This window comes from Rattus norvegicus, chromosome 10 (assembly GCF_021556685.1).
Source record: "Rattus norvegicus strain SHRSP/BbbUtx chromosome 10, alternate assembly SHRSP_T2T, whole genome shotgun sequence".
Lineage (NCBI taxonomy): Eukaryota > Metazoa > Chordata > Mammalia > Rodentia > Muridae > Rattus > Rattus norvegicus.
The window spans coordinates 86,552,246-86,579,374 of record NC_141543.1 but is presented as its reverse complement, the minus strand read 5'-3'; the positions used below and the strand labels follow the sequence as shown (position 1 = coordinate 86,579,374).

General features: G+C 48.2%; 2 protein-coding genes across 23 annotated transcripts in view; both read right to left on the bottom strand.

Moving 5' to 3' along the window:
* Nucleotides 1–4,566: 4,566 nt before the first annotated feature.
* Nucleotides 4,567–11,693, bottom strand: Slc35b1 (solute carrier family 35, member B1). 5 transcript variants are annotated; one of them, XR_015630414.1, is made up of 9 exons: nt 11,465–11,693; nt 10,676–10,779; nt 9,965–10,095; nt 9,276–9,306; nt 8,589–8,746; nt 7,295–7,421; nt 6,032–6,138; nt 5,389–5,891; nt 4,567–5,081 (listed from the first exon to the last, which is right to left on the bottom strand). XR_015630414.1 is itself a non-coding variant. In XM_087570712.1 (9 exons), the coding sequence occupies exons 5-9, from the start codon at nt 8,742–8,744 to the stop codon at nt 4,804–4,806; spliced, it is 597 nt and encodes a 198-aa protein (XP_087426838.1). In that variant the 5' UTR covers nt 8,745–8,746; nt 9,276–9,306; nt 9,952–10,095; nt 10,676–10,779; nt 11,465–11,674; the 3' UTR covers nt 4,567–4,803.
* A 2,822-nt stretch (nt 11,694–14,515) lies between these two features.
* Nucleotides 14,516–27,129, bottom strand: part of Fam117a (family with sequence similarity 117, member A) — a 44,230-nt gene continuing 31,616 nt past the window's right edge. For 12 of the 18 annotated variants that reach the window (NM_001109039.2, XM_087573720.1, XM_087573716.1 and 9 more), the window contains 6 exon segments: nt 14,516–15,734; nt 17,732–17,882; nt 18,964–19,162; nt 20,781–20,915; nt 21,334–21,444; nt 24,390–24,485. In NM_001109039.2, coding sequence (NP_001102509.2) covers nt 15,434–15,734; nt 17,732–17,882; nt 18,964–19,162; nt 20,781–20,915; nt 21,334–21,444; nt 24,390–24,485 — 993 coding nt within the window. In that variant the 3' untranslated portion in view covers nt 14,516–15,433. 18 annotated transcript variants of the gene reach the window in all.

The window sequence follows — 27,129 nt, the reverse complement described above, 5'->3', positions numbered from 1 at the left end:
ACCTGACCCCATAGAGAGGGCTGAGGACAGAGGAGGTGACCTAGGGCTCCCAGATTGCTCTGAATTACACACTTTCATCTCAGGTCACTTTCTTAGATTTTTTTTCCAGCACACTTGACCTTGTGTTGGGTACAGTATGCAACATGGCCTCCAAATTGCAAGGGATTTTACCAGCTCTATGGCTTGAACCTGGGGCTTCACCCATGCTTAGTAAGTGCTCTGATCACTGAGCTACCCTCCCAACCTTTTCAAATTTTTGCTTTGAGACAGGGTCTTGGGAAGTTTCTTAGGCTGGCCTTGAACTTGCAATCTTCTCACCTCTGCCCCTCGGCAGCTAGGATTACCAGGAGTGAGCGGCTGTACTAGCTCAAATGGAAAATTACAGCACACCGACACTCATAGCAAGATACCTTTCGATGTCTAATCAGTGACTATGTTTATTTATGCAGTACTGGGGATTGAACCTGAGGTTCTGCCACTGAGCTAGATCCCCAGTCCCTGCTCCCCTTTGTCCTCGTCCTTTGAGACAGGATCTTGTGTAGCCAAGGCTGACCTCAAACCTGCCGTTTAGCTATGATGACCTTGAATTTCTGGTCCTCCCACCTTCATCTCCTGCAGAATGCAGGGCACACAGGCATGTTCTGCCATGTCTGGCTTTATGCTATGCTGGCAATCTCATGGACTTCATGTGAGAACTCTACCAAGTGAAACCACATCCCCAGCATCACTCATGGGTTATGTAAAACTCTTGAGTTTCATGTAGCCCAGGCTAATCTTGAACTCTGTGTGGAGCCAAGAATGATTTTGAATTCCTGATCCTCCTGTCTCCAATCCCCAAATGCTAGGATTCCAGGCTTGGTAACTGTGCCCTGCACCCTCCTTTCCCATTTTTTTGAGTCAGGCTCTCATTAACTTGCCCAGGATAACCTTGAATGTGCAACCCACCATAGCCTCACTAGTAGCTGAAATTAGAGACATATGCCACCAGACCTGTCTACAGAGAACAACATTCTGTCCAACATCTTCTGCAACTGAAAATTGAATTTATCATCAAGATAGTGGGATGATTGTATTCTCTTTGGAAGGGATTGAATAGGCTTTTCCTAAAAGGTTTTCTAAACTGTAATGGTGTCGGGCATGGTATTACACACTGTGTAATCACAGCGTTTGAGAGGTAAAGACAGGAGTTTGTGTGTGTTTCTTAATTATATGTGTGTGTCTGTGTTGGGGTGTGTGCATGTAAGTATGTGAGTGTGGGTGCCCTCAGAAGCCAGAGGTATTGGGTCCCCTGAAGCCGGAGTCACAGGTGGCTATGAGCCACCACTGTGGGTATGGGACCTCAAGTTCAATCCTCTTCAAGAGCAGTCGGTACTCTTAATCCCTAAGCCATCTCTCCATTGCCTAGACAAGAGGAGTTTAAGCTTAGTCCCAACTACATATTGACTTTTGAGTTTTAAGCCACCCTGGGCTAGATGAGACCCTGACTCAAAAAATAAAGCAAAACAAACTGTAGTAGGTTTCGTCATACATATATTCGATTATAGTATTATATATATTTTTATATTATATATATCCCTTTATAGCCTTATATATTATATATAGTATTACATATATATAGTATTATATATAGTATTACATATATAGTATTATATATATAGTATTACATATATATAGTATTATATTTTTATATAGTATTTGTTGTCAGTTCCCAATTTTTTTGAAAGTTATACTAGGAATTGCCAGAAAATCTGCACAGCTGAGAGTCACCAGCTCAGCTTGCTGTGAGTTAAAGCAGTCCCTGACCCAATATAACCCAATACGGGGAGACAAAACAGGCTATTTTTGCTGCACCCCTATCCCCATCCCACCCTTCTTCCCCCACCCCTGCCCCAGCCCCCCAGCCCTCAGCCAAGCTGTGTTCAATCACCAGCTGATGAATTTCAGGCTTCCTACTTCAGATGTGGGAGGCTGCTTCTGGCCCAAGCTCTCCCCAGGAGTGTCTTAAGGATAAAATGGCACAGCCTAAAGAGCCCTGGGAAAGCAGGAGAGTTATAAACGTGTGAGCTCGTTGTTCCTGAAGACAGCCGCTCTGTTTTCTATGGGAAGGACTGAATGATCCCACAGAGACCTGGGAGGAGGGGCAATTTCTCTGCCAGGGCATCTGGGGAAAATGACCAGTTCTGCTTGTAAAACATACAAACTGTTCCCTGACGAGTGGAACCAGCTATTGAAGGCAATAGGCCTCCTGAGGGGCTTCGTATTCCTCCTTTGGAGAGCCCAGGTCCAGGAGGCAACCATGACTGGAAGACACACCAGGAGTCTATAGCGATCACCTAATCTCCCAGCTCCTAGGTTCTCTCATCTCTAAAAAACACAGACATTTGTTCAGTGTTCCTTACAAGTGTGTTACGGGGGAGCAAGGGTATGAAACCTGTTCCTTAAGCATAATCTACGGTAATACCTAATCCCTGCCCTTCTACGTCCTTTTGAAAGGAATATAATTTTTTATTTCTGTTTGATTCCAGAGTAGCAATCCCTAAGATTGTACCCCAAATAGCACTTGTGGGTCACCATTCCTTGCTGTAGGCCAAAGTGCAAAATCAGTTTAGTTTGTCAGGAGCCTAAGCACAGAGACCCAAATAGACAAAGGGAGCCGATGCTTTGCCCGAAACAGAGTTAAGTACAATGCAGCCCTGGTAAAAACACAGGGCTTAGGGAAGTCTGCAGGCTGGGTCCCTCCTTCTGCACATAGCTGAGAATTAACTGCAAAGGAGGTCCTTTGATCCTTCAAACCCTGAGGCATCAGGTTGCCCTGGGTTAGCAGATCAACATCGCCTGTTTGAACTTGCCTGGTATTTCGGTATCAGGCCTGTTGGAGACAATAGGACTGACTTTGTCAACTCTGGCCTTCCGTTCCCATGCTCCTGCGGTTGAGCATGCCAGGCTGAACGAGATGGCAGCTTAGCTTTTAGGGATCTTTGAGTAGAATGCTGCCCTACCTGAAAACCACGGTCCTATCCCATGCTCGGACATTAAACGGACACAGCCATTAGGCAAGAGTGCAGGGCAGCTGGAAGGCCCTTTTCCTGCTTGGCAGCAAAGCCAATGCTCATCTGCCCGGGCTTTTATCTTCCTACACAACAGTCAAGCCTCACCTTGCCCGGACGCCTTCCTGTTTCTGAGATGTCGTGGTTTGTTTTCCAACCTTGCTGTTAGACCGTGAGCCTCCTAGAGGCAAGTACAAGTCTTAGCTACCACTTAAGGTCCTGCATGCTCACAGGTGAGGTGGGCGGTCAGGAATAGCCAGGAACCAGACCCCCAAGCACACAGCTGGTTAGGACAAGCTGATCCTAGGGGACTTCCCATCTCAAGCTGCTGAGAGCAGTCTTGTCTTGGTGACCAGTGTGGGACATTTTCAAGACAGCTAAAGGGGACTGGAAAGGGCAAGTTGGATGGCTGGAAAACGGACGTTTCTTGTTAGAACAGTAGACACAGATGTTGGCCACCTGTGGGGCCCTAGCCTTGCCATCAGGCTCTAACTGCTGTCTGACCCTCCGGGGAACACCAGGAAGGTACTGTGAATACAGCAGAGGAGCCGACAACCTTCAGCACGGTGAAAAAGAAGTCAGTTCCACCAATGGATTTAAAACTCTCCGGGAGAGAAAGGAGTTTAGCGATGGAGCTTTGCGATATCCAGCCCCTAGGAAGTTTGAGAAGGGAAGGGTTTAGGAGGCTGGGCAGAGGGTGTCATTGAAGCAGCGCACAGGAAGGAGGCCAGGCTCCCATCTGGAGCGCCAGGGGGGCGGGGCTCGACAGATGGAGGGAAAGTTGCAGCTGGTGGCGATGCACTTTCATGTGTAAAGTTTGGTCCTCGGAGGATTGTGATCCAGCTCTGAAGGCAGCAGTGGGCAGGTGGCTCTGCTCCATGCTCCTCCTTCTCCCCCCATTACCACCCAGAGCACTTGACAGCTGCTCTGAGCCAGGACTCAGCCACCCTGCCTTCCGCCAGCCTCCCTTTCAACAGGCAGAAGCTGGCATGGTGACACCTTGGCACGCTAGAGCGCAGAGGACTGAGATGCTTCTGCTGAAGGGGGTAGGGGAATAGAGGGAATGAATCCAGGCTCCCGAGAGGGGCCTGGTGGACAGGAGGGGGACGGGGGAAGTCAGGGAAAGCACGTTCAGGCTTCATGCACAGGTTCTGGCTGAGAGGTGGCAGTGGAGGACAAGACAAAAGCCAGCAGATTCTGAGGCCCTGGGCCCATTTCAACCTAAAGGTGCTCCTTGAGAACACACCTTTGGTCTTGGCAGCTCATCTGCCGACGTGTGTTGCCGACGTGCTTTGAAGTGATTTTACATCCTCTGGCTCTCAGGGCCAGCCACCTGTCTCAGCATATTTAGAGCTCGCCCGTGGGAACAGAGGCTGCTGGCTTAATCCTGCCAACTCCCAGAGCTCCCCCTGCTCACACACACTTCTGTGCACTTCATGGGGGAGCCTTACCACCCAGTCTCTCGCCAAGCCCCACCCAGCCTAGCCCAGAGAGCAGCAGCAGGGTCTCACACTTCCAGTTTGCCTTTCTTCTCTTTATTTGTGCTGGTCTGTACAAAACCAGAAATTAGCAATGCGTCTTGTTAAACCCAAGTGCTTTGTTTAGAATATTCCATCTTGCTCCCTTTGATTTTTTTTTTTTTTTTATAAAAAGATTGGAACCCAGTCCCTTATCGTGACTGAGTCCATTTTCCCAAGATGTCACTGTTGGAGATAATAATTTAAGTGTTTCTGGAGTGGAGGAAGCCTCTCTTTTCCTAGTGGGAGGTCTTCTTTGTTCCTTTCCCAAACTTGGCATCAAGACCCAGACCTATGGAAAGGAGAAAGTTGCTTACATTTCACGGGAGAATGGGAAGCCCACCAACGATCTAGGAAGCCAGCTTAGCCTCCCTAAGGGGAGGCTTTAGACACAACAAATGTGTTTTGTTTTTGTTTGCTTCAAGACAGGGTCGCACTGTATATATTTAGCTTTCCTGGAACTCACTCTGTAAACATAGAACTGTCTGTCTGTCTGTCTGTCTGTCTGTCTGCCTGCCTGCCTGCCTGCCTGCCTGCCTGCCTCTACTTCCCAAGTACTGGGATTAAAGGTGTGTATCACTTTGCCCAGGTTTGGGTACAACACATTTTGGACTAGTTGCAACTAGCTTCCTCAAAGACAGGAAAATGCCAAAAAATGAGAAGTCATCAAGACACTGGTAACACATGCACACATAGACACAGACAGACAGACAGGCAGGCAGGCAGGCAGGCAGGCAGGCAGGCAGGCAGACACAAACACACACAAACACACCCCAAAAGAAAAATTAGAATCAAAATTGCCCAGCTATTTACAGCTTGCCTACACACAGAGACAGAGAGACAGACAGACCAAACAGAGAAAGAGAGAGAAAGAAAGAGAGAGAGAGAGAGAACAAGAGCAAAAGAAAAACAGAATCAGATTTGCAGCTACTTCTTCAGCTCTCACAGAGCACCATGTTTAGCAGGGAAGTAAATACCACACTGTCTCACTCGGGATCCTGAAAGCCCATGTCACTAAAGGACATCACTAAGAGGAATGCACAGGAGGAAGGCTGCATTACAGAGACGGCTTCCTTCCCTTCTCCTTTAGGAAAGTCTTCTCTGAAATAACACGGTAAGTCTCTGCTGCTTCCCCTGTGACCCCTGCAGGCTCTTGCTCTGGGTAGAACTCACCCAGGAAAACCAGCACGGTGCCCACCCACTGCATGGAGCTGATGGGATTGGCAAAGAGGATCACAGAAGCCAAGATGGTGAAGAACTTCCGAGTCGTGGTGATGATGGAGCAGGTCAGGGGGCCGAAGTACACGACTGTCATGAAGATAAAGCTCTAGGAAGAGAAGATATGTGAGACCAAGCACGGCCCTGAGGTCACCAGGTACCAGGGCTAACTGCCGTCCCCTCTGCTCCCAGCCATTCTTTCTGAACAACACAGGAGGGAAGGCAAGCTGCCTCCTCCAAGGAACTCACCTGACCCAAGGCACTGGTCAAGCCAAAGAGCAGGATGTTATAGATGATGGTCGGGTACCTCTCGGCGAAACTCAAGAACTCCCAGAGCTCCCCAGTAAACAGGATCCCTAAAACGATCAGGAGGTGACCAGCAGGTCTTAGGCTCACCTACACACTGCATGCAGCCTGCTTAAATACCACGAGAGCGGCTGGATGAGGAACCATATGTGGAGTTTATTCTGGCTTGGCATGCGTCTTTCTCAAACTCTTACCTAGTTACAGAAACCAACTTGATTTTCCAAGAAAGGCTTCAAAGTTAATGATGTTCTTCTGCCAAAGTGGTTGATGTTGGGTATGTTTGGTTTCTGGCTATGATCTCAAGAGGTTGGAAAGCTGAGAGTTCTAGGTTAGCCTGAACTAGAGTGAGAAAATACCTCAGAAAACAAAAGTAAAAATCATATCTATTGGGGGGTTGGGGATTTAGCTCAGTGGTAGAGCGCTTGCCTAGCAAGCACAAGGCCCTGGGTTCGGTCCTCAGCTCCGAGAAAAAAAAATCATATCTATTGGGCTGGAGAGATAGCTCAGTGGTTAAGAGCATTGGCTGTTCTTCCAGACGTTGTGAGTTCAAATCCCAGCAACCACATGGTGACTCACAACCATCTGTTATGGGATCCAATGCCCTCTTCTGGTGTGTCTGAAGACAGTGTATATAAAAGAAATAAATCTTTAAAAACAAAACAAAACCAACAATAAAAAAGTGATCAAATGCAGAATGCAGACATCCTTAGATGTCGCAGACACACTGACCCATAGGTCTGCAGCTCAAGGAAGCTCCTGGAATTGGTCACCTCTAGCCACCAATAGCCTTCCCCATTAACCCCAGTGTGCTACCTGACTTGAGAAAGTCAGGAATCACTGACTCTAAAGCAAAGGCCTTCATCTGGGAACTCCATTCAGTGTACTTATAAGTCAGCAAGCACTGTGCTTACGTCACATTTGCCTCAGGAGAAAGACTGTTCCTAGGTATCTCTGTGCGTTTCACTGTGTCTTCTCAACATCTGGAGCATGTCTACCCTACAGTGTTAGTGACGGGGAGAGGAGAGATCCTGCCATCACTGGTCTTTCCAGGACAGTCTCTCAGGCATTGGACAATAGGGCGTTGGAATCAAGTCAGGCCCTTGGCCTTGCATGAGGTTAACAACTGGAAGCCAAGCTAGGGATAACTGGGTAGAAGCAGTCTGCCCTCTGGTGATCTGTGCACAGAACAGCAGAATGGCTCCTTACCAGCACCGAGCAAGACCGTGGACCAAAGGTTGATGTTCAACATCATGTGATTGGAACCTGTTTGGTAATGAGCCCGCATATGGTCCTGGGAAACACCTGTCAGTCCATCCAGGGTCAGAGACAAGAGCTGGGAAAGGAAAAAGAGCAGTTGGCAGTGAGCTGGCCAGCAGGGTACCTCCCTAACCCAGGACACAAGACCCTCCCCTCAGGCACTTAAAAAGTTGCTACCTAAAGACAGAGTCCTCAGAACTATAGCTGCCTACAGTCAGGTGTAGGGGTAGAGAGACCAGCCTTTTTCTTGGCAGGCTCCGGACTGAAAGACTAATGGTATCACAGTGGGGCTATAATCAGAGTAGAGCAGGAAGCCCACCAGTTCTCAATGTCAAAGCCTATAAGCTGGTGCAGAAGGACTGAACCAGGGAGTAGGCTGGCTTTCTGGCTTGGTAAGAACTGGACAGTAGTGGCACATGCCTTTAATCCCTCACTTGGGAAGCAGAGGCAGGTGGATCTCTATAAATTTGAGGCCAGTCAGGACTACAGAACAAGTTCCAGAATAGCCAGGGATACTCAGAGAAACCCTGTCTGAAAATGAGAGAGAGAGACAGAGAGTAGGTGGGAGGGTGGGAGGGAGAAAGGGAGGGAGGGAAGGAGGGAAGAGGGCGAAGAGAGATAGACAGAGGGAGACAGACACATGGACAGAGGGAAGGAGGAAGGAAGGGAGGGAGGGAGGGAGGGAAGAAAAAAAGGGAGGGAAGGTGGGAAGGAGGGATGGACAGACAGACGGAAGAAGGGAGGGAGAAAGGACACTATGCTCCTGAGTCTAGGATCAGACTGCCTGGCCTGGAATCCTGACTGCCACTTAAGTGTGTGTCAGTGGTCAAGTGAGTGGTCTCCTTAGTTTGCTCACTTATAAAATGGAGAGAACACTGCTGGTGTTAGGAGGCTGGTATAAGAGTTAATCAACAACAATGTGAAGCCCTTGAACAGGGCCTAACATAAACGATTGATCCCATTCATTCAAGTCTGGCTTCTGTTGCCTGGAAACCCAGGGAAGCACACTCCAACATTCTTTCCTCCTCTGCTCTTGGGTATCTCTGAGCTCACACGGGTAGCTAGGCACAGTCCTTAGAGCACTCCTCTCCAGGAGAGCTTCCTTAGCTATGGCTAAATATTTCAGGCTTCTTGTTATGGCCATAGCAGAGCCAGGGACCTGAGTCAGGCTTTCCGCCTGCCTTGTTGGGGCTGTCCTTGGTGGAATCTGCTGAAAAGACTGTGTCACAACAGGACTGCGTACCAGAAGGAGCTCTCCAAAGCCGACCGTGTGCTCTTCTATCCCAACCACCTTCTTGGGCTTATACATGAAAAGAGCCACGCCAGCCACAATTAGCAACACACACAGGTACTTGGCCAATGGGTACTTCTTCTTCAAGAGGGTCACTCCGAGGAGCATAACTATAGAAAAACAAACGACAGTAAAAACTCAAGGCCCCATTGGTGTCAGTGACCCCAACATCCTCCTCCTGAGAGCCACATCAAGACTGAAGGAGAAACATTTGAGAAAGAAGCCTTCCAGAGGGCGAGGTGGGAGGGGTGTCACGCTGGCCCCTAGATAAAGATGATTGAGCAACAGGGCTTGAGTAGTAGCTAGGTGGAGAAAAGAGAGGACAAAAGTCAAAGGTCCATGAAGGACCTGGGAAGGGTGGAGAGCCAGGAGGGGAAGACCAGACACTGAAAGGAAGAGATCAATCAGATTGCTGGCCCGAATGGGATTCCAGGTGTGTGGTGACAATGTAAACAGGGGACACTACAGTAACTGAGGACACAGAGTAGGCAAGGTTAGCCTCTGGTTCCCACTTGGCCTGTGCATAACACAGGAAGCAACACCGGTGACAGGAAAGACACTAGAGAGACCTACAATGGGATGATGACACCCAGAGCCACTCGGAAAGAGAGGAAGACAGAGTTCACTGTCTCTGCTTACCTGGGATTGGCTTGCAGGATTTACCAAGGACCTGAAATAAAAGTGAGCAAATAATTCCTAAGCCTCTGTGGTGTGCCAGGAAGTACATCAGTTGCTGCGTTAAGAGGCATTAGCACTGGACCTGAACCCCACAGGTTGGCCTCAGGAGGCAGCCCTTTTATGGCCAAACCCAAACCTGTGCCCCAACTCTATGTCCTAAACTCTACACTCTTTCTCAAGCATAAACTCTTTGAATGTTTCTTCCTTCCTTTTTTTGTTTTTTGTTTTTTTTTTTTATTTTGAACATAGTTTCAAATTTTGTTTTAAACATAGTTTCAAGTTTTGTTTTGTTTTGAATATAGTTTCCAGTTTTGTTTTGAACATAGTTTCAAGAAGCCCAGCCTGGCTTTGAACCGGATACACTGCTACAGTTGAACATGATCTTGAACCTCTTGATTGTGATCCTCCAGCCTCTACCTCCCGAGTGCAAGGACTGCAGGCAAGTGGCACCAAGCCTGACCCATGCAGTGTTGGGGATGGAACACTGGTCTTCACCCATGCTAAGCCAGCTCTACCGAGTTAGATCCCTAGCCTTGTGGGATTGCTTCCATTTATTTAAATCACAGACCTGAGGGGAGGTGAGGGATGATCCCCCTTAGTCCTGTCCACACAATTTCTGAGCCAACTCTCATCTCACCCTGAGATTTCACCTGAGTTGGATAGTTGACAAACTGTAGTGCTGAGTTGCTGGAGACCATGGCGCCCACATAGGAGACAGAGCAGGCAGCATAGAGCCAGGTCCGAGTGCGATCCACCCTGGCAGTGTCAAAAAACTGGATCACTGGGAGAAGACAAAAAATAAAACAAAAACAAACAAAACATACAAGAGAAACCCGGTGGGGCAAGGATGGACCACTAAGCAAAGAGTTGAGGCCATGTGAAAGAAACTTGCCTGTCAAGAAAGACAGCTATTTCTATCCTCTTAAGCTGGGAAATCTGAAAATTATTCATCTCCCCAGTTCCCCTTAAGCCTAACATGACCACATGCAGAGTGGTGGTAGGGATTCATTGAGTTCAAGAAAGGATGGCTTAACTCTGCTGATAGGAACAAAGACGTGTTTGAAGCTGACACACAAGGCAAAGTCAAAGGGATAAAGGGGAAAATGTTCTAAGTGTTTTCAATGGGAATTTGGAATATAGAGGGCCCAGTCATTTCTAACTCAAAAGTAGGTATAATTTAGAGGCCTAATATTTTAATCTCATTTCACAGCCATTGGTTTTACAGACCGCAGAGAAGCTGTTTAAATACTCAAGGGTATGGAGGTAGGGAAAAACTTTGATTTTTAAAGATGAATCCACATCTATGCCCAGAATATGGGAGAAAGGAGAGTGCGCCCAACAAATTACTATGAGGTACTCACAGATCTTGGCAAACATAGCATTGATCACACACTGGATGAAAACCAAAGTTAAGGCAAAGGTGAATGTCTCCTGTTTGGGTCCTTCTCCATACTTTCCTCTTGTTCTGTGATGAAACACATAAAAAACGAGGGGAGAAATCATTATGTGTCACTCAGTGTCATCAAGTATGCTCGGAGCCACTGAGAGCTTTGGAAGTATCATGCTTTTGTAGATGTAGTTAGAGTTAGTAAGCTTTCCGAGTGTATTTACCCACAGAGGCAGATTTGACTTAAGCCTAAAAACTAGATACCAGCCTACTGATACCATAGCCTGAGGAAAGAATAACCATAATGGACAAAGGTAGGAGCAACTAGGAAAGTCAGACAGCGGAACAAAAGTATCCCCTGTAGAAAAATAAAGCAAGACCGAAGGCAAGAAGATTAACGGTGTGCAACACCTCAGGGCTAAAAAAAAAAAAAAAAAAAAAAAAAAAAAAAAAAAAAAAGGACCTGGCTCAGGCCATGGAACGCTCTTGGAATCAACAAAAGTAAAAATATCTAAAGGAAGAAAAGAATCGTGTCCCAAAACTCCTGAGGCCGGCCCTGGTATTTTAGAATTACAAGGATGCTCAGCTAGCAATGCATAATAGCAGGGTGCAAAAAAAGGTCAGAGGGCCGAGCCGGAGAAGAGGAAAACCTGTACCAGACACAGGAAGCCCGAGGATTAGACTGTAAAATGGACGGTGGGGACTGGATTCCAGCCCTGGCTGGGGGATGTTAGCAGTCCTGCCCCCTCAAGGGTCTGCTCACATCTTCTCCTGCAGGATCCCATAGTAGAAGTAGCAGACAAAGACACCCAAGAAGCAGAGTGGTAGGCGCAGCCGGTCGGGCACCAGGGATCTGCTAGCGGCCATGAGACGCAGGGACGAGTCGGCCGGAGATCCGTTCAGAACAGGTAGCGGTACCGGAGGCGAAGGCGAAAGCTCCAGGCGGACATCGCCGGCCGGCGGCAGGGACCTCATAGGAGCTGCGTGCGACCGCCGGCTCGTAGGCCGGAGCAGCCAACTCCAGATATGCCAGCTCAGAGCTTCCGAGAAGGAAATGCCTCCCGCCCCAGAAGGAGCGTTCTAGGAAAGAAGGCAGGCTTTAAAACCATTACGCCATTCCTGGTGGCCAGGAAAGTCGGCCATATCGAGGTTAATGTCTCATCTTTTAGATTTTTCCGATCAGGCAACGCCTAGGACACCTACAACCCGGAGCTCGGCGGGGAGGCCTAGGAGTTTACGCGGCGTATAGTGATGACGTACAAGTATGTGGATGTTATCAATTGGCTACGAGGAGTGAAAATAGACAGCTGGGCGGAGAAAGAGGCGGTGAGGTCTAGGGGAGTGAATCAAAGTCTTTTTTGCAGTTGGCTGTCAGGCCGCGGCTGGGTCCTAACGCCAAGAACGCTTCATAGAGCCGTAGCGCCCTCTAGCCGCTGGCCAGCGTCAGCGACTCCAACCCTGTCTACCCTACATTCAAGACCTGGCTGAGATGTACAGGTTCTCTTCTTAGGACACATTACTAAGTTTTCATGGCAGGGAGCCACTGGTCAGGCTCCGTGATAGATCAGGGCTCTTATCACTTAGGGGCAGCACAGTACGTGTTGCTTAAATTCCGAGCTACGGATTTCTCACTCTGTAAACGTAGTAATTAATAATAACCACCCTGTCACTGATTGAATGTTCTGAAGATTAAATGAGCTAAGGTTTGCCAAACTGTTTTATAAACTGTAAAGTGCGCTGTGCAACTTTAAAGTATTATTAGTCATCACATTTTCTCAACTCTAATCGTATTTCCTCACCTCTTCGGGGTGAAAAATCCAAGTTTATTGAAATGCCTTAAAAAAAAAAAAGACATGATCTCGTGTAGCTCAGGCTGTCCTTGAATCTATATAGGAGAATGACGTTGAACTCACAATTCTTTTCGCTCCACCTCCCTTCCAAGTACTTTTTTTTTCTTTTTTCTTTTTTCTTTTTTTCGGAGCTGGGGACCGAACCCAGGGCCTTGCACTTGCTAGGCAAGTGCTCTACCACTGAGCTAAATCCCCAACCCCTCCCTTCCAAGGACTTAAGTAAACTTTAAGACCTTGCAACTATCCAATGAAGTAACCCCTCACAATACACCTCTGCCTATTAGTGGTCTCATCCATGAACTTCTCACTGATTAAACAGTTGGGTCTCCACCTGCTTCCCTAGAATTGTAAAAGGGAGACTAACACCAGGTCACCAAGTCCTCCATCTAAAACTGTCCAAATTTTCAGGCAGTCTTGGGTCTTGGGGTTGCTTTTCTCTTCTAGCAGCTTTGCTCCTTTGGCACAGCTTCAGGCAAAGGAAGGAAAAGCAGGCAGCACCACACCCATCACTGGGGACCTGACTCACTAAGGCTTTGGGGACAAGCCAGACATCTTTCAGGGCTAGGAGGACTAAGAAAAAATAGGGTCTGTCCCTTGCCTAGTGTCACCTTTTGGGAGACACTGTAAGTTTTACTCTCTTGCCCTTTGGTTTACTCTCCTGGATCAGCAGACACTTCCCAGGCAACCAAATAGTAACTGGGTGAGTCTGGATTCCATTTCTGCCTTTTATTTATCAACTGGGACCTCAAACAATTCACTTGACCTAGGTTGAGCTTCCCGGTGTGTTATTTATTTATTTGTTTGTTTGTTTGTTTGTTTGTTTGTTTATTGGAGCTGAGGACTGAACCCAGGGCCTTGCGCTTGCTAGGCAAGTGCTCTACCAAATCCCCAACCCCCCTGGTGTGTTTTTTATTTTTATTTTTATTTTTATTTTTATTTTTATTTTTATTTTTCCAAGACAGGATTTCACTGGCTGACTGTCCTGGAACTCTCTGTAGAGCAGGTTGGCCTCAAACTCGAGATCCACCTGCCTCTGATTCCTAAGTGCTGAGATTCAAGGGTGTGCTGCTGCCACCACCACCTGAGTTTCCCCATGTGACATCACTGGCAATAATCAAAGGGGAGCTCTTTGGTTAGAAAGCACCAGCTGTGAAGTGATCAGGGTTCCAATCCTTATTCCCCTATGTGGTGCAGTCTTTTTGGAAAAAGCTGTTTAATCTTTTGGACCTTCCTTCACTCAGACTGGTTCTTCTTTCCCAAAAGTTGTCCTATTTTCAATGATATTCTCTTAAAGCCTCTAATTTGGTTTGCTGGTGGTTACCAAACCAATGGATAGTACTTGGGATAGCCTGGCCTGTGGGGTGAGGGGAGGGTTCCTTAAGTCTTTTGTTGAAATGCTTCATGAATTCCAGGCACTAACAGAAGGTTGGGATGGCGATTCCCACTTCCCTCAAATGTCTAAGAGCTCTTACATCTCAGAGGCTGTGAAAGGACAAGGATGGTTCCTGTGTCCCCTTCAGGGTTGCACACTCTTGCCTTGGGTACTCACTGAAACTACAGGCATAATGCTGTCCCAGCTGCAAGCTATTCCCTGGTCTCACTTTCCTGAAAGTACAAGGAGTACTTGTAATGCCAGACTGTCTCCCTTCAATTGTCCTCATACTCTCTTTCAGGTCCAATGTTCCTCAGGAGCCTTTGGGTACTCTTATTAGGATGGTACCCTTCCCAAATGACTTCCATGTCCACTTGCAGGACACATCATGTTCTCCGTTCTAGACAAGACTTCATGAGTCTACTGTTAGTGTGTCTTTGTGAAGAGTCTCTAGCAAGGCCCATCCATACAGCAATTAGTCCACTCTATGTTAAATGGAGGTTCCTTCTCTTGAAGATAGGCTACGGTAATGGATACAATACCTTCCATTCTACCTCACGCCTCCCATCCCAGGTATTCAGAAAACTCAAACTGCTGGAACACTTATTTATTTGGTCTAATAAATCAAGATCTGCAAAAAACAAACAAACAAAAAACCCACAATAACCTCTAAACATAAGATAAGAAACCTCTAACATTAACATTCTTCAATTTTGAGTAAGCTCTGCAGTACGGAAAATATACAAACTTCAAATAGCTGCAAAAATAGTGTCTTTGGGTGAAAATAGAGTTTCTACATCAATACAAGAAAAATAGGCATTTTTCTAATTCAATCCAACCCTGGGGTGGGTAGAGGATATGGAGCTGCTATGTGTCCCCTGGGGCAGGTGGAGGGTATGCGGCTGCTACATGCCCCCTGGAGGAGTGCCAGATCCTTCTTCCCACTCTTCATTTTGGGCCGGGATGCTGCTTAAGACAATCTTCAGTCAGGGTAAAACTGAGATGAAAATGCCACTTGGGAAATCTCGTGGTCCCCTGCCAACAGACGATTGGTCAAGTGTTCTGGCCCCGAGGACCACTCTGGTCAGCTCCTCTAGGAAGGAGGCATCTATCTGGTCTGCCTTTCTGTGTCTCTAGAAGTGGAACTGTCAGAAAGCCTGTGGCATTTCCCCTTCCTTTCTCAGTCACAGCCAACGTGTTCCATGACAAGAGCCTCTTAAAAGTCATTTGAACTCACACTCTGGGCTGGAAGATTCAAGACCTTCTAGTGGGTGAGGGAAGCTGCAGGTACACAGTTGTGAGCTGCCTAGCTGCTAGCGGAGGAGGTAAGTCTCCTCCCTTTTGGAGGGGCTGATGTCCACCAAAGGACCTGGGGCTTTGACACAATTAATGAAAGTGCTCAAAGGCCAAGAGGGAAGGGCTCCTCCATCCCCCAGCTTGGAAAGCCAATGAAGAGCTTGCCACCAAGGCACTATTCTCCATGGTAAAGTGTGGTAGGGGTCTGGGGGACTCAGACTACCAAGGAGCTCTGGAAAAGCACAGACTCTTCTGATGGTGGCGTGCGCTGCCATGGCTCAAATGGCAGCGAGGAGGCCTTGGAAGCTTCTGGATCCTTCCGAGGTGGTGCCCTGGGGCTGGCAGGAGGGAGAGGAGAGCCAGGGCTGGAGGGGCAGTTACGGAAAATGAAGCCCATACTGGGAAAGAGGGGCTTGATCAAGCTGACAGGGCAGAAGGCAGAGCCAGTCGGGTTGAAATGGACTTTGTTCTTGTCAGGACAGGAAGTCAAGAAGGCCAAGTCAGGACCTGGGGACCTGAGGGATGGAGAGAGAGAGATAGATACATAATTACAAGAATAATAGCCAGTGATACAAGGGCTACTGACTCAGCAGGGTGTCTGGGGAGTTGAGTCCCTTCAACAGTAACTTGGTCAAAACCTGGAGAGTTGGGGTTGGGGATTTAGCTCAGTGGTAGAGCGCTTGCAAGGCCCTGGGTTCGGTCCCCAGCTCCGAAAAGAAAGAAAGAAAGAAAGAAAGAAAGAAAGAAAGAAAGAAAGAGAGAGAGAGAGAGAGAGAGAGAGAGAGAGAGAAGAAAGAAAGAAAGAAAGAAAGAAAGAAAGAAAGAAAGAAAGAAAGAAAGAAAGAAAGAAAGGAAGGAAGGAAGAAAGAAAGAAAGGAAGGAAGGAAGAAAGGAAGAAAGAAAGAAAGAAAAAACCTGGAGAGTTCTGCCACTTTTTGAAGCCTCTCGGGTCTCGTTGCTGCTATGGTGGGTTTTGTCTGAAGCAAGGTTCTCAGCCTTAGCCCTACTCACATCTAAGGTTGAATGATCCCTGCTGCAGGAACCAGGGTCGAGAACTCTTCCCTACAAGTCACAGGGCATGTAACAGCATCCCTGGACTGTACCAACTAGATATCAGCAGGATCATGTTCCTTTCTTCTAGTTATGACAACCAAAAGTGTCTCTTGGGCTAGGGAGGAATGTGCAAGGCCCTGGGTTCTACTCCCCAGAATAGAGATATATACAGATAAGGAGCTTGCCAGTAGGCAAGTTGCTGACATGAAGAAAGCCCACTTCTTAGGAAATAACTGGCCAGTACCACGTTCCTCAAAGCTCTAACGCAGAGCAGAAAGCCAGCGGAGATGACTGGGAGGCTGATCTAGCTTCAGGAGTCTGTGACAGATGAGGACTATTCCCAGCCTCACTTCTACCTGCCTCTATGGAGAGGGAGGGAAGCTGGAAGAGCCCAGCCTCTATAAGCTGTGGGACAAAACCTCTTTCCTCCTCAATGCCTCAGAGGACTGGAAGTCACAAGAACACCAGGAGCAGTGGGAACAGTAATGAAGACCTGCTGACAGTGGGCTTTTTTTTTTCCCCAGAACTCCTACCCCTCTGGGTTGTCCTCTCCCTCGGTTGAGATACAAATGGTGCCCTTAATGCCCAAAACCCAGACCTAGCCAAATCTTTACTCCCACACCATGACTAAACTTCCTGGCTGCTATCAAAACCACAACTTCCAGTGTGAATCTGCCCAAACAAATATAAAGCTGCAGGAGAAAATAGAGCAAGCTCTCCCAGGCCTGCAAAGGGGACTGGGGAGGCCTCTAAAGGCCATAGTCAAACCCATACAGATGGTAAAGAGACCAGTGTTTGGCTTCTGAACCATCCAATATGATGAGAATATTCCAAAGTTCTTTCTTGCACAAATTAGAAATTTCTCCCTGGAAATTTATAGCACTAGGACTGAACGGCCAGGGGGTGAAGAAATAATGGTATATTCATTCTTTCTCGCTCATTCATATTCATTCTGTCTGTCTGTCTCTGCGTGCACACACACACACACACACACACACACACACACACACACACACACACTCCTACCCCTCCCTCTCCCCTGTCTCCCTCTCTCCCTCCCTCTCTCCCTCTCTCCCTCTCTCTCTCTCTCTCCTCTCTCACTCTCTTATTATGGTGTAGCAAGTCCTCACACTTTCCCCAGGGATGATTTAAAAAAAAAAAAAAATAGAAGGAACAAAGGCTTAGGTTTCAGATCTCTTTCTCTTCCAGCTCCTGCTGCACTTGTGGCTGGCATGTGGGCAGAAAGTAGGTTTCTATGGAGATAATGATAAGCAAAGATTTAAGTGCTCAGAGTAGGTAATGTCAACAAGTTTGATCATGGAAAATCTGTGAGACCGATCGTCTGATGTTGACAACCTCTAGACTGGAGAGATTGGAGAAGAAGGACCTGTCGGGTGGACAACACGACTCGCCTTCTATGTTCCCTCCCTCCCATGCCTCATCCATGGGATGTACTCACGTGGCCTCCTCAAACACACGCACTCTCTCACAGCCTTCTGGGGGCTCTCGTTTGAAGACATAGCTGTGATTGGGCCGAGGGGAAGCAGCAAAGGCAAGGACTGGAGAAGGACTGTCGTCTTCTAGGAAGGCTGGGTGGCCTGCAGAAGAGGCTACAGAGAGATTCAGTCAGGGCTGAGTCAGTGGATCAAGGGAAACCTCTACTCTCCTCAGCTCAAGTTTTCTGTCAAAGGGGCCATGTAGCTCTGCTATTGGGCTGGTGTACTTCCTGCTAGACCATGTGGTCAGCTTTAGAGCACTGTTAAGCAGTATAGGGCTGTGGGTCTTATCTCAGTGGCACCACCAAAGAGGACAAAACGTGTTAAATCGATGGAGAAGATTCCTTTCAATGCCAGGATCTCTGACAAAAAGGAAATACCTGCTGTCCTCTGCCTTCTCCTGGAGCCAATGCCCTGCCTGAAGAGCACCATATCGTCATCCGATCTGTATTTTGGGAAGCTAGCCCACCCTTGCAGAGAGGACTCCTATATTAATTCTAAGAAGCAATCTTGACTCTGCCCCACTCAGATAACATTCCTCTTACTTTCCCTTCTGTGACTGCACTTTGCCTAGACTGTAAATATTGATGTTATCTGTGTTTCTCTTACACTTACTCCTTCTCATTCTGAGCTCTGTTTACTTCCTGTGTCTATTGTTAGACTGTGCCCTTGACTAGCCTAGCTCATGAGGTTACTGTGAACAAGTCACGTGGTTTGGGCAACAGTGCTTTTCTAACATAAGGTGTTAGTAGGATTCCTACCTTACTCTAAGTGGAAAGCCAAGGCCTGCATGGAAGAAACTAGGGACTTAGAACCCTAGTTCAGCCCACATCAAACATGCAAGATCCAGAATAAGAGACTACATTCTCTTATCTAATTTACAATTGCCTTGAAGCTCTTGCTGGATATGAGTCAAGGGGACCCTGGAACAGAGATGGGCCGGCTTTCTACCTTGGCAGCCTGAACCTCGGTCAAATAACAGGGACGGGAAAGGCTGCTCTTTGGGTAAGAGACTTTATAATATAAACTTGGAGTCAGAGTGCTGTAAGAACCATTATTATCACAGGTATGGTGTCCAGAACAACGACTCACACAGACACTGGTGGGTTCATAATGCTAGGATTGGGATGTTAAGGTCAGTGGAGCCCCTGCTGTAGCCCAGAGCCAGCTCTAGTGCTCTAGCTCCATGACTTACCTTTGTTACCGTGGATAGATGCCAGCTCCTCTGTGGCACTCTGGTGGTGCTCGCGGCTGGCCTGGCCAGGAGGCTGGGGGGATACCAGTGGCATGGAGGGAGAGCTGGTCAGGTTGCCTGGCTCCAGGAGGAGCGGGTGGTCACAGTTGCTATTCTGTGGAGGAGCCGGGGCACGATGTCCATCAGGAACCTCAAGTATCTGATGAGGAAGGAGAAGAGACTCAGTCCAGGGCCTTCTCAGGTCTGTGACATTTCAGTGACCCTTAGTGGACTCCCTGCACCTTTTTTCTTACTCTTGAGGACAGAAAAATGTCATTTCCTCAAGTCATTTATTCCCTGATGACCTGCAGTCTGGGAGAAACTGTTTCTCCCAGAGTCCTTTTGTTCTTTTTCCTCGAGACTTGCTAATCCCATGCATAGTCATGTTCATTTGTGTGACGTGATCAGTGCTGCTCTGTGTATGAGACTCTTGGACACAAAGGTGATTGATATATAAGGTAATATAATAGGGGTAAGGTTCTAGAACACCACACATGCTATAAGCCACTGCAGGACAAACATGTAGATGGTTATACAATAAAAACCTTACACCCTCCTTTTTAAACATCTGATGATATCTGGACCCCAGTTAACTAGTTGTGTGCATGTGTTCAGGGACAGAAGGAATTGTACATATGTCCAGTTTAAAAATCAGCCAGAAGCTGGGTGTGGTAGCACATGCCTTTAATCCCAGCACCCAGATCTCTGTGAATTGATCTTTGTGTTCTTGAACTCACAGAGAGAGAGAGACCTTCCTGCCAAGATCAGACTAGTCTACATATGGAGTTCCGGGACAGCCAGAGCTACATAGTGAGACCCTGTCTCAAAATAAACAACCAAATAAAAATAAGTAAACAAATAAACAGATAAAAACTAACTAGAGGGTAAATAGCAAACCGAGGCTTGTGCCCATCACAATTATGTTCACACAGCCCAACTGCCATTCCCTAACTGAACTGTGTCAAGATAGAAATGTACCTGAGCGGCAAAAGAGGCAGTTGGCAATTCTGCCTGGGAGTGGGGTGGGAGGAAGCTGCATATGGCAACTGCCCGTCAATAGTAGAGAGGGGGAGGGAAGCAGTGACTGACAGTCAGGTAGCATGAGCTGAGGCACATGTGGGTGAGGGTGGCCAGTCAGCTGACGGTTTCCTCCTAGCAGGGGCCCTCTCTCTGCTCATTCATGGTGGTCAATCTAACGTTATCTGAAGTAGTTATTTATGGGCATTAGACCTCCAGGGGAAACAATCTCTGAGCATGTTTGTGAGGCGTTCCCTGAATTAGGTTAGCTGAGGTGGGAACAGCCACCCTAAATGGACATGGCACCATTCCCAGGCAGGGGTCCCAGACTGAATAAAAAATCAGACTGAGCCCAAGCACTCACTGCTTTCTGCTTCATGGCCATACCTACCATGCGACCCACCGCCTCACCCTCTGTTACCATGACTGCCCACCATGATGGATCACAGGCTGGAACCGAGAGCCAGAATGCATACTTCCTTCCTTGAGTTGCTTTTGTTGGGCATTTGTCACAGCAAAGACAAAGAATTAACATGCCTGTCCCCACCACAAGGCCTTCCCTAGTGACACCCACCTACCCCTGCTGCTCCTGTGCTTAAGTTTGCTTGAGACAAATGAACTCCGTCTGTATACTTCTGGAAGGTGGTATTTACATGTTGTTGCTTCCAGAGCTACAGCCTGAGAATCCGGAAGAGCAGCACCGTCGTCTGCTCTCATGCAGGAGCAGCCCGGTCAGTACCGTCAGGGCAGCCCCCACTCACCCTCAGCAGCTCCTCTTCACCTTGCTCCTTCACAAACACCTCTTCCAGCTCCTGGTTGAGCCCTTCTAGGCTTCTGTGCAGACAAGGGCTGAGTCTCAGGACGGGGGATCCTGCGGGGAGGCTAGGAAGGGATACCTAAGGAGAGACAAGTGAGGCAATCAGATGATGTCCCCACTCAGCCCCAGTCAGTCACCAGCTATGACCGGAGGGAATGATCATGTCCACATAACTTTCTTCTTCACCTTTTTTCCAATCTGGATGTTGCCAACTACAGATTGCCAATAAACCCATTCAGAAGGGACTTCTCCAGGAGTTGGAGCTTTGAGAGACCTGGAAGATGCTGCTAGTGTCACTGCCTTTATTGAGGCAGAGGAGAAAGACACTAAGAACAGTTATGGCTTTTCCAAGGACACTCAGTGGAACCCAACTTTGGACTAAAACTTCTGACAGGCATCTGTGTAGCTCAATGCTGCACAGCTGGACAGACCTCTGAACACTACAGAAGTGGCCATGAAGGAAGACAGAGGGAACTGGTGGTCAGGGGACCGCATACCCTCACTGCTCCCAGTACAGCATGGTCCCCTTGGACAGGGGAGCTCCGCTCCTTCTCCTTCCCACTGCGGCTCAGCTTTGTCCTCTGCAGCTGTTGCCTCAACTTGGTGATCTAGAGAAGAGAAGGAGGAGAAAGGACAGTGAGGCAAAGCCAAAGGATACTGGTTCCTTCCCCTGGGTGAGGCCCCTGTCCATGAAGGTGCCTGAAAGGGTCATGGACAGCAATGGTGCTAACCCACCACAGCCAGAGGCTCAACTAAGCTGGATACCCTGCTGCTAGATTTGATTTCTTAAATTGTTACACATCCCCTAGATCAGGGGTTGTCAATCTCTTTGGGGGTGACATATCAGACATTTACATTACAATTCCTAACAGTAGCAAAATTATAGTCATGAAGTAGCAACAAAAATAGTTTTATGGTTGGAGGTCACCACGCCATAAGGAGCTGTATCAAAGGGTCACAGCATTAGGAAGATTGAGAGCTGTAGCCGAGGATGAGTCAGACCCCAAATAGAAAACATACGTCATCGTGATTGTGGATTGTAAGGGACACCCTTCCAGTAAGTGCATGAGGCAGGCATGGCAGCATACGGTTTAATCCCAGTACGTGGGAGGCAGAAGCAGGTAGGTCTCTATAAGTTCCAGGGGATCTACTACTCTCTTCTGAACCCTGTGAGTACTAACCATGCATACACACATACATGTATAGTAATAGACAAACATGTAGGCAAACATTGGTGCATCTAAAATAAATCTATTTTTTAAAGTTTTTCAAAGGCTTATTTTTAATTGTGTGCATGTGTGGGTCTGTGTGTGTGCAGGTGAGTGCAGGTGCACATAGAGACCAAGGCACTGGGTCCCCTGGAGCTGGAGCTACATATAGGTGGCTGACATGGGTGCTGGGAACTGAACTCCAGTCCTTTCCAAGAACAATGAATGATCTTAACTGCTGAGCCATTTCTCTAACTTGGCTGGTTTTTTTGTTTTTTTTTTTTTTTCCTTATCATGAGACAAGGTCTCATTCTGTGTGTAGCCCAGGCTGGCCTTAAACACAACAGTCTTCCTGCCTTAGCCTCCTGAGTGTTAGAATTATAGGCATTTGCCTCCATACCTGGCTGAAAGTAGCATTTCTGAGGGTCAATAGCTTTTCGTTTCTCAAATGATTTTTTCAGGTACACCAAAGACCTCGAGACCTGGGAATATGGGCACCCAATTCTTCCCCTCGTTTAAAAGTAAGTTATACCTCGGGAAGAGAGAAAACGGGCCACATTTCATCTTGATCCCCAGACCCTGTAACCATATAGGGTACCAGGGGCATTTCTGCAGTGGTGGAGGAACAAGCTTACTGTAATCCCAGACTCAGGAGGCTGAGCAGAAGTCTTAGTTTGAGGCCAGACTAGAATATACCATAATATCCTGCCCTGCCCCCCACCAACAATCCCCAAACCAACCAAAGAAGCAGACAAACACTTGTGAATATGATTCCCATCACACTTGTAATTCTGGGCCTTCACACCCTGAGCAGGATACAGAACTTTATGAATGAGAGGGAACCTAATGGAATTCAGAGAGTAGATTTGCTGCCCACTGTCATAAAAGTTGTGATGACAGTCAAGAAGAAATGGATTGATTGATTGATGGATTGATTGATTGGTTTTTCAGGACAGGGTTTCTCTGTGTAGCCTTGGCTGTCCTAGAACTCACTCCATAGACCTGGCTTGCCACAAATCTGCCTGCCTCTGCCTCCCAAGTGCTGTGACTATGGGGCTGGAGAGATGGCTCAGCCATTAAGAACACTGACTGCTCTTCCAGAGGTCTTGAGTTCAATTCCTAGGAACCACATGGTGGCTCAGGACTATCTATAAAGGGACTGAGGCACTCTTCTGGCCTGCAGCTGTACATGCAGACAGCACTGCTACATTAAAAAAAAAAAAAAACAAAAAACCAAAAACTTAAGTGCTAGGACTAAAAGTGTGCACCGCCACCACTTGGCCGAGAAACCGCTTTTTAGAATTATTGTTTTAGATGTATTTAGTGTGCATGTATGAGTGTGTTGCCTACATGCATGTATGCCTGGTATCCGTGGAGGTCAAAAGAGGGCATTGAGTCCCCCTGAACTGGAGTTTCTGATGATTGTGTGCCACCATTTAAGTGCTGGGAACAGAAACCCAAAACAAGCACTCTTAACCTCTAAGTCACCTCTCCAGCCCCTAGAAAATAGTTTGTAATTACACTGCTGGGGACTGAACCCAAGGCCTCACCCATGCTAAGGACTGCTTCACCACTGGGCTGCATCCCCCAGCCCAAAGATGTGCTTTTAGACTTGCTACTGGGGATCAATCAGACATGAAGACCGTGACTCTCCACCCTTCCTGTGCAGAATTTGTTTACTCTGCCATTCAAGACTTTGAGAACATTTTACATTTCCACTTGGCTTAAAGCTTACAGTCCAGTCACTGCACTTTGTCAGCACTCTAAGCATCATGGAGGGCGGAAACAACTTCCCTCTGTGAATGGGTCAGAGATGAGTCCTGCTAAGCTGACCTTTCCTTTAGAGCTGCCATAGGACATGTCAGAAGGAGCTGATTTAGAAGCCCAGGAATTCTAGCCTGTGGCTTTCTCTCCTTGGTGTCAATACCTCCAGCCTTCCTGGGGCAGAAGGAGGAGAGTGAAGAGAAGTATTTAGGAACCCAGGATTACTCTTCTCTTCTTTTAAAGGGAAAGCCGGTGGATGGTTAAGTAGTAAATGTGGCTGGGGCTCCTGATTGCCAGGGCCTTGTTCTGTCTTCCTTCAGTCTCTGACTCACTTTACCAGAGTCCAACCTCAAAGGAACTAAACAAATGACTCTCCCAATCTGCATGCTGGACTTCTCAGCAGCCACTGGCTGGGATTTCTCTAGCAAGAGGGTCTGAGGCCCCACACCCAAGCCACTGGAAGGCTGAGGTCCCTCAGAAGGAAGCTGGAGGAGGCAAGAGAGGATGGAGGCGTAGCTATCCTCGGGATAAAGCTGTCACACAGTGGTGGGAGACGGAGAATGTAGGGAGAAGTTAGTTACCTCTTTTCGGTGGTCTGTGCTACCCCATGATGCTGATCGCTTGTGCATGCAGAAGCTGGCCCGCTCACCTTCTGGCTCTTGCCAGGATAGGGGTGTCTGTAGAAAGACAACCAGTAAGACAGGCAGCTCCGCAGGCAGGAAGCAGCCGGGCGGTTTCCTGGATAGAAGTGGTGGCCTGTACAGCCTCCTCACATCTGTTCATCAACCTCATGGATGCACTCAGCCCACTTTATCCTTTATTGTGCATTTGGTCCTGGGTATGGAACCCAGGGCCTTGCAAATGCTAGGCAAGTATTCTACCACGGAACTACACCAGCCCTTCCTTGTCACTTTCAAACATCTGTTATAGTCCCAGTCAGTCTGGGTGCACTCAGTGGTGAGGCCAAGTACCGTCCCTCTCCCAGGCAGCTTCAAACGAGCCCCGTATCCTTTATTTTCTCCCCATGAGCCCAGCCAAGGCCAGGTGCCTGGGAACCCATGGAGAACAAGTGATCAGACAGGATCCCAAAGAGGAAACAGGAGAAAGGTCTCCCTGGGTGCCTCAGGATGAAACAGGGAGCAACTGTTTAATGCTGTGCCTCAAGCTTATTTATCTCATAGAGGGAGTGTCAGGGATGCCAAAGTCCTCCAGCATAGGCAGACACTTTCAGAAAAATGGAGCCAGAATTCTGAATCCAGCACTGATTCTTAGTCTGCTCAAGCCTCCTCCCCATGGGCCTTCTTGTTCCTCGTGGGGATGAATGTTCCATTTGCTGCCTTCCCTCTGCTGCATGAAGACAGGGGACCCAAGATGGTGGCGGAGGAGCTTCCACTAAAAGAGGAAGTTACTGGCTCCAAGAATGAAGCTCAAGAGGCCCAGATCCCTCCCCATCACCAACATCCTATTTTCACTCCAAGGGAGCGGCTGAGGGGAGTTCTCTAGTGGGACCAGCTCCTCTCTGACTACTGTGCACAAGCTGCCAAAAACACTGGGCCTGGGAACCGGCTCCTCTAAGAGATCTGCTGACCTCCCCCGAGAGGTTGCTGTACACAGAGAGTGGGGAGGATCAGGGGAAAACAAGACTCCTCACCACCCAACAGCTGCTAAGAGGAGCTCACAGGGCAAGTCTGAGCCAGGATTGTGAGAGCAGACTGCCTGGTGCGACAGCTGCATGTGAAGAAGCCACTGCAGACTGAGCTTCTGGTCCTTCCTGTCTGCAGCTGCCCAGGGACAGGACCTTCACCAGGCTGTGGACTCCAGCCAGGGTTAGACGACTGGCATCACTGGGGAGCACATCCTCAGGTTCATTCCCATCATTCTTCCTTTATGAAAAGTACAGCCAGGAATGCAGGCGTGTACCCCAAAGCCCTCAGGGGATGCTGGCTCTCAGTCTCTGGAAACCAAGTAGCTGATCTCCTTCTGAATGCCTATGTGTGTCTCTCTAAACCAGGGTGTCACACCTCAGAAGAGCTACACCAGCTGACAGGGAGGACACAGCCCATCTTTCCAGCAGCTACTAGGACTCCACAGTAACACACATGTCCTCTCTGGTGTGCCTAAGCCAAGCTCACACATCACCAGTGTTGCCAGTGTAGTTGAGTCCTGCACATTTCTGTCGCCTCTGCAAAAGCAACAAAGACTACGGGAGAGATGGCAAAACCTAAGAGGATGAAGTTCCCTCCTCACCCCCGAGAAGATACTGTGCTCATGAGTGGGTGGTGAAAGAGAAGACGCATGCTGGGTCAGGTTGCAACTGGCTACTAACACCTCTTTCAGCTGCCTTCTCCTAGGAGACATGAAGGAGTACAAGGGAGGAGTGGACTGGTACAGGAGTGGGGGAAAGATATAGAAACCATAGTAGTTGGCACCGCCTCCTTTCCTAATCCGTTTCCGACCTCTCTCTCGTCAGCAGCCCCTTCCTACCGGCTTCTGTGCACTCTGTACATGTGATGTTGATGGTATCACTTTATCTCAGCATCTACTGTCTGCCCATGGAATCACCACAGCCCTCAACCCAGACAAGTTCTCCTCTCCCTCTCCCTCTCCCCCCTCTCTCTCCCTTCCTTTTTTAACTTCACCCACTGCCCTCTAAGCTTCTTCCCATCTATGATGGGTGTGCCTTACTGCCAGTCCCTGCTTTGCCAGAGTGTTCTTGTAAGAGGGAGGCTGAGGAGCTGGTACATGCAGAGGATAAAGCAATGTGACCCTAAAGCAGAGGCTAGAGCAAGCTGCTATGAGCTAAGAGAAGCCTACAGCCACTGGAAGCCAAAAGAGGCAAGTGGCAAGCAGACTCCGCCAAGAGCACTGGATCCTGAGCTGGGTGCCATACCCCTGTATACAGTCCCAGCACTTTGGAAGCTGGGGCTGCCGGGTTGCAATCTTTAAGGCTAACCTGACTTCCACAGTAAGGACTCTACCACAAAAAGAACACAAAAACAGCTCTGAGAGCATGGCTCTGCCAATATATTTGCGTCAAGTCACTGCAACTGAACTTGGAGACTTCTGGAATCTAAAACTCCGAGAGGATCTGCTGCCATGAGCCACGAAGCCTGGGGTAACTGTTAAAGCAGCCCAAGGAACCTGACACACCAGGGCTACTGGACTTCCAAGCTGCTTACAGGCTGGTTGGTGTGAGTGCTGTCAAGCCAGGAAGGCACAAAGGTCGAGCTTTCTGCCTCTCTAGCTGCAGTGGGTAGTCAAGTGGGGGGAAGTGTACCTCCAGATTCTCAGGATCCTCCTTTCTGAGGCCCACTACGAAGG

Excerpts from the sequence above, each read along its gene's own strand:
- Slc35b1 (XM_087570711.1), bottom strand. The coding sequence starts at position 10,012 with ATGGTCTCCAGCAACTCAGCACTACAGTTTGTCAACTATCCAACTCAG. Across the intron at positions 8,747-9,275 it reads ATCCTGCAAGCCAATCCCAG|TTATGCTCCTCGGAGTGACC; the intron begins GTAAGCAGAGAC and ends GTTTTTCTATAG. Across the intron at positions 6,139-7,294 it reads CACGGTCTTGCTCGGTGCTG|GGATCCTGTTTACTGGGGAG; the intron begins GTAAGGAGCCAT and ends TGATCGTTTTAG.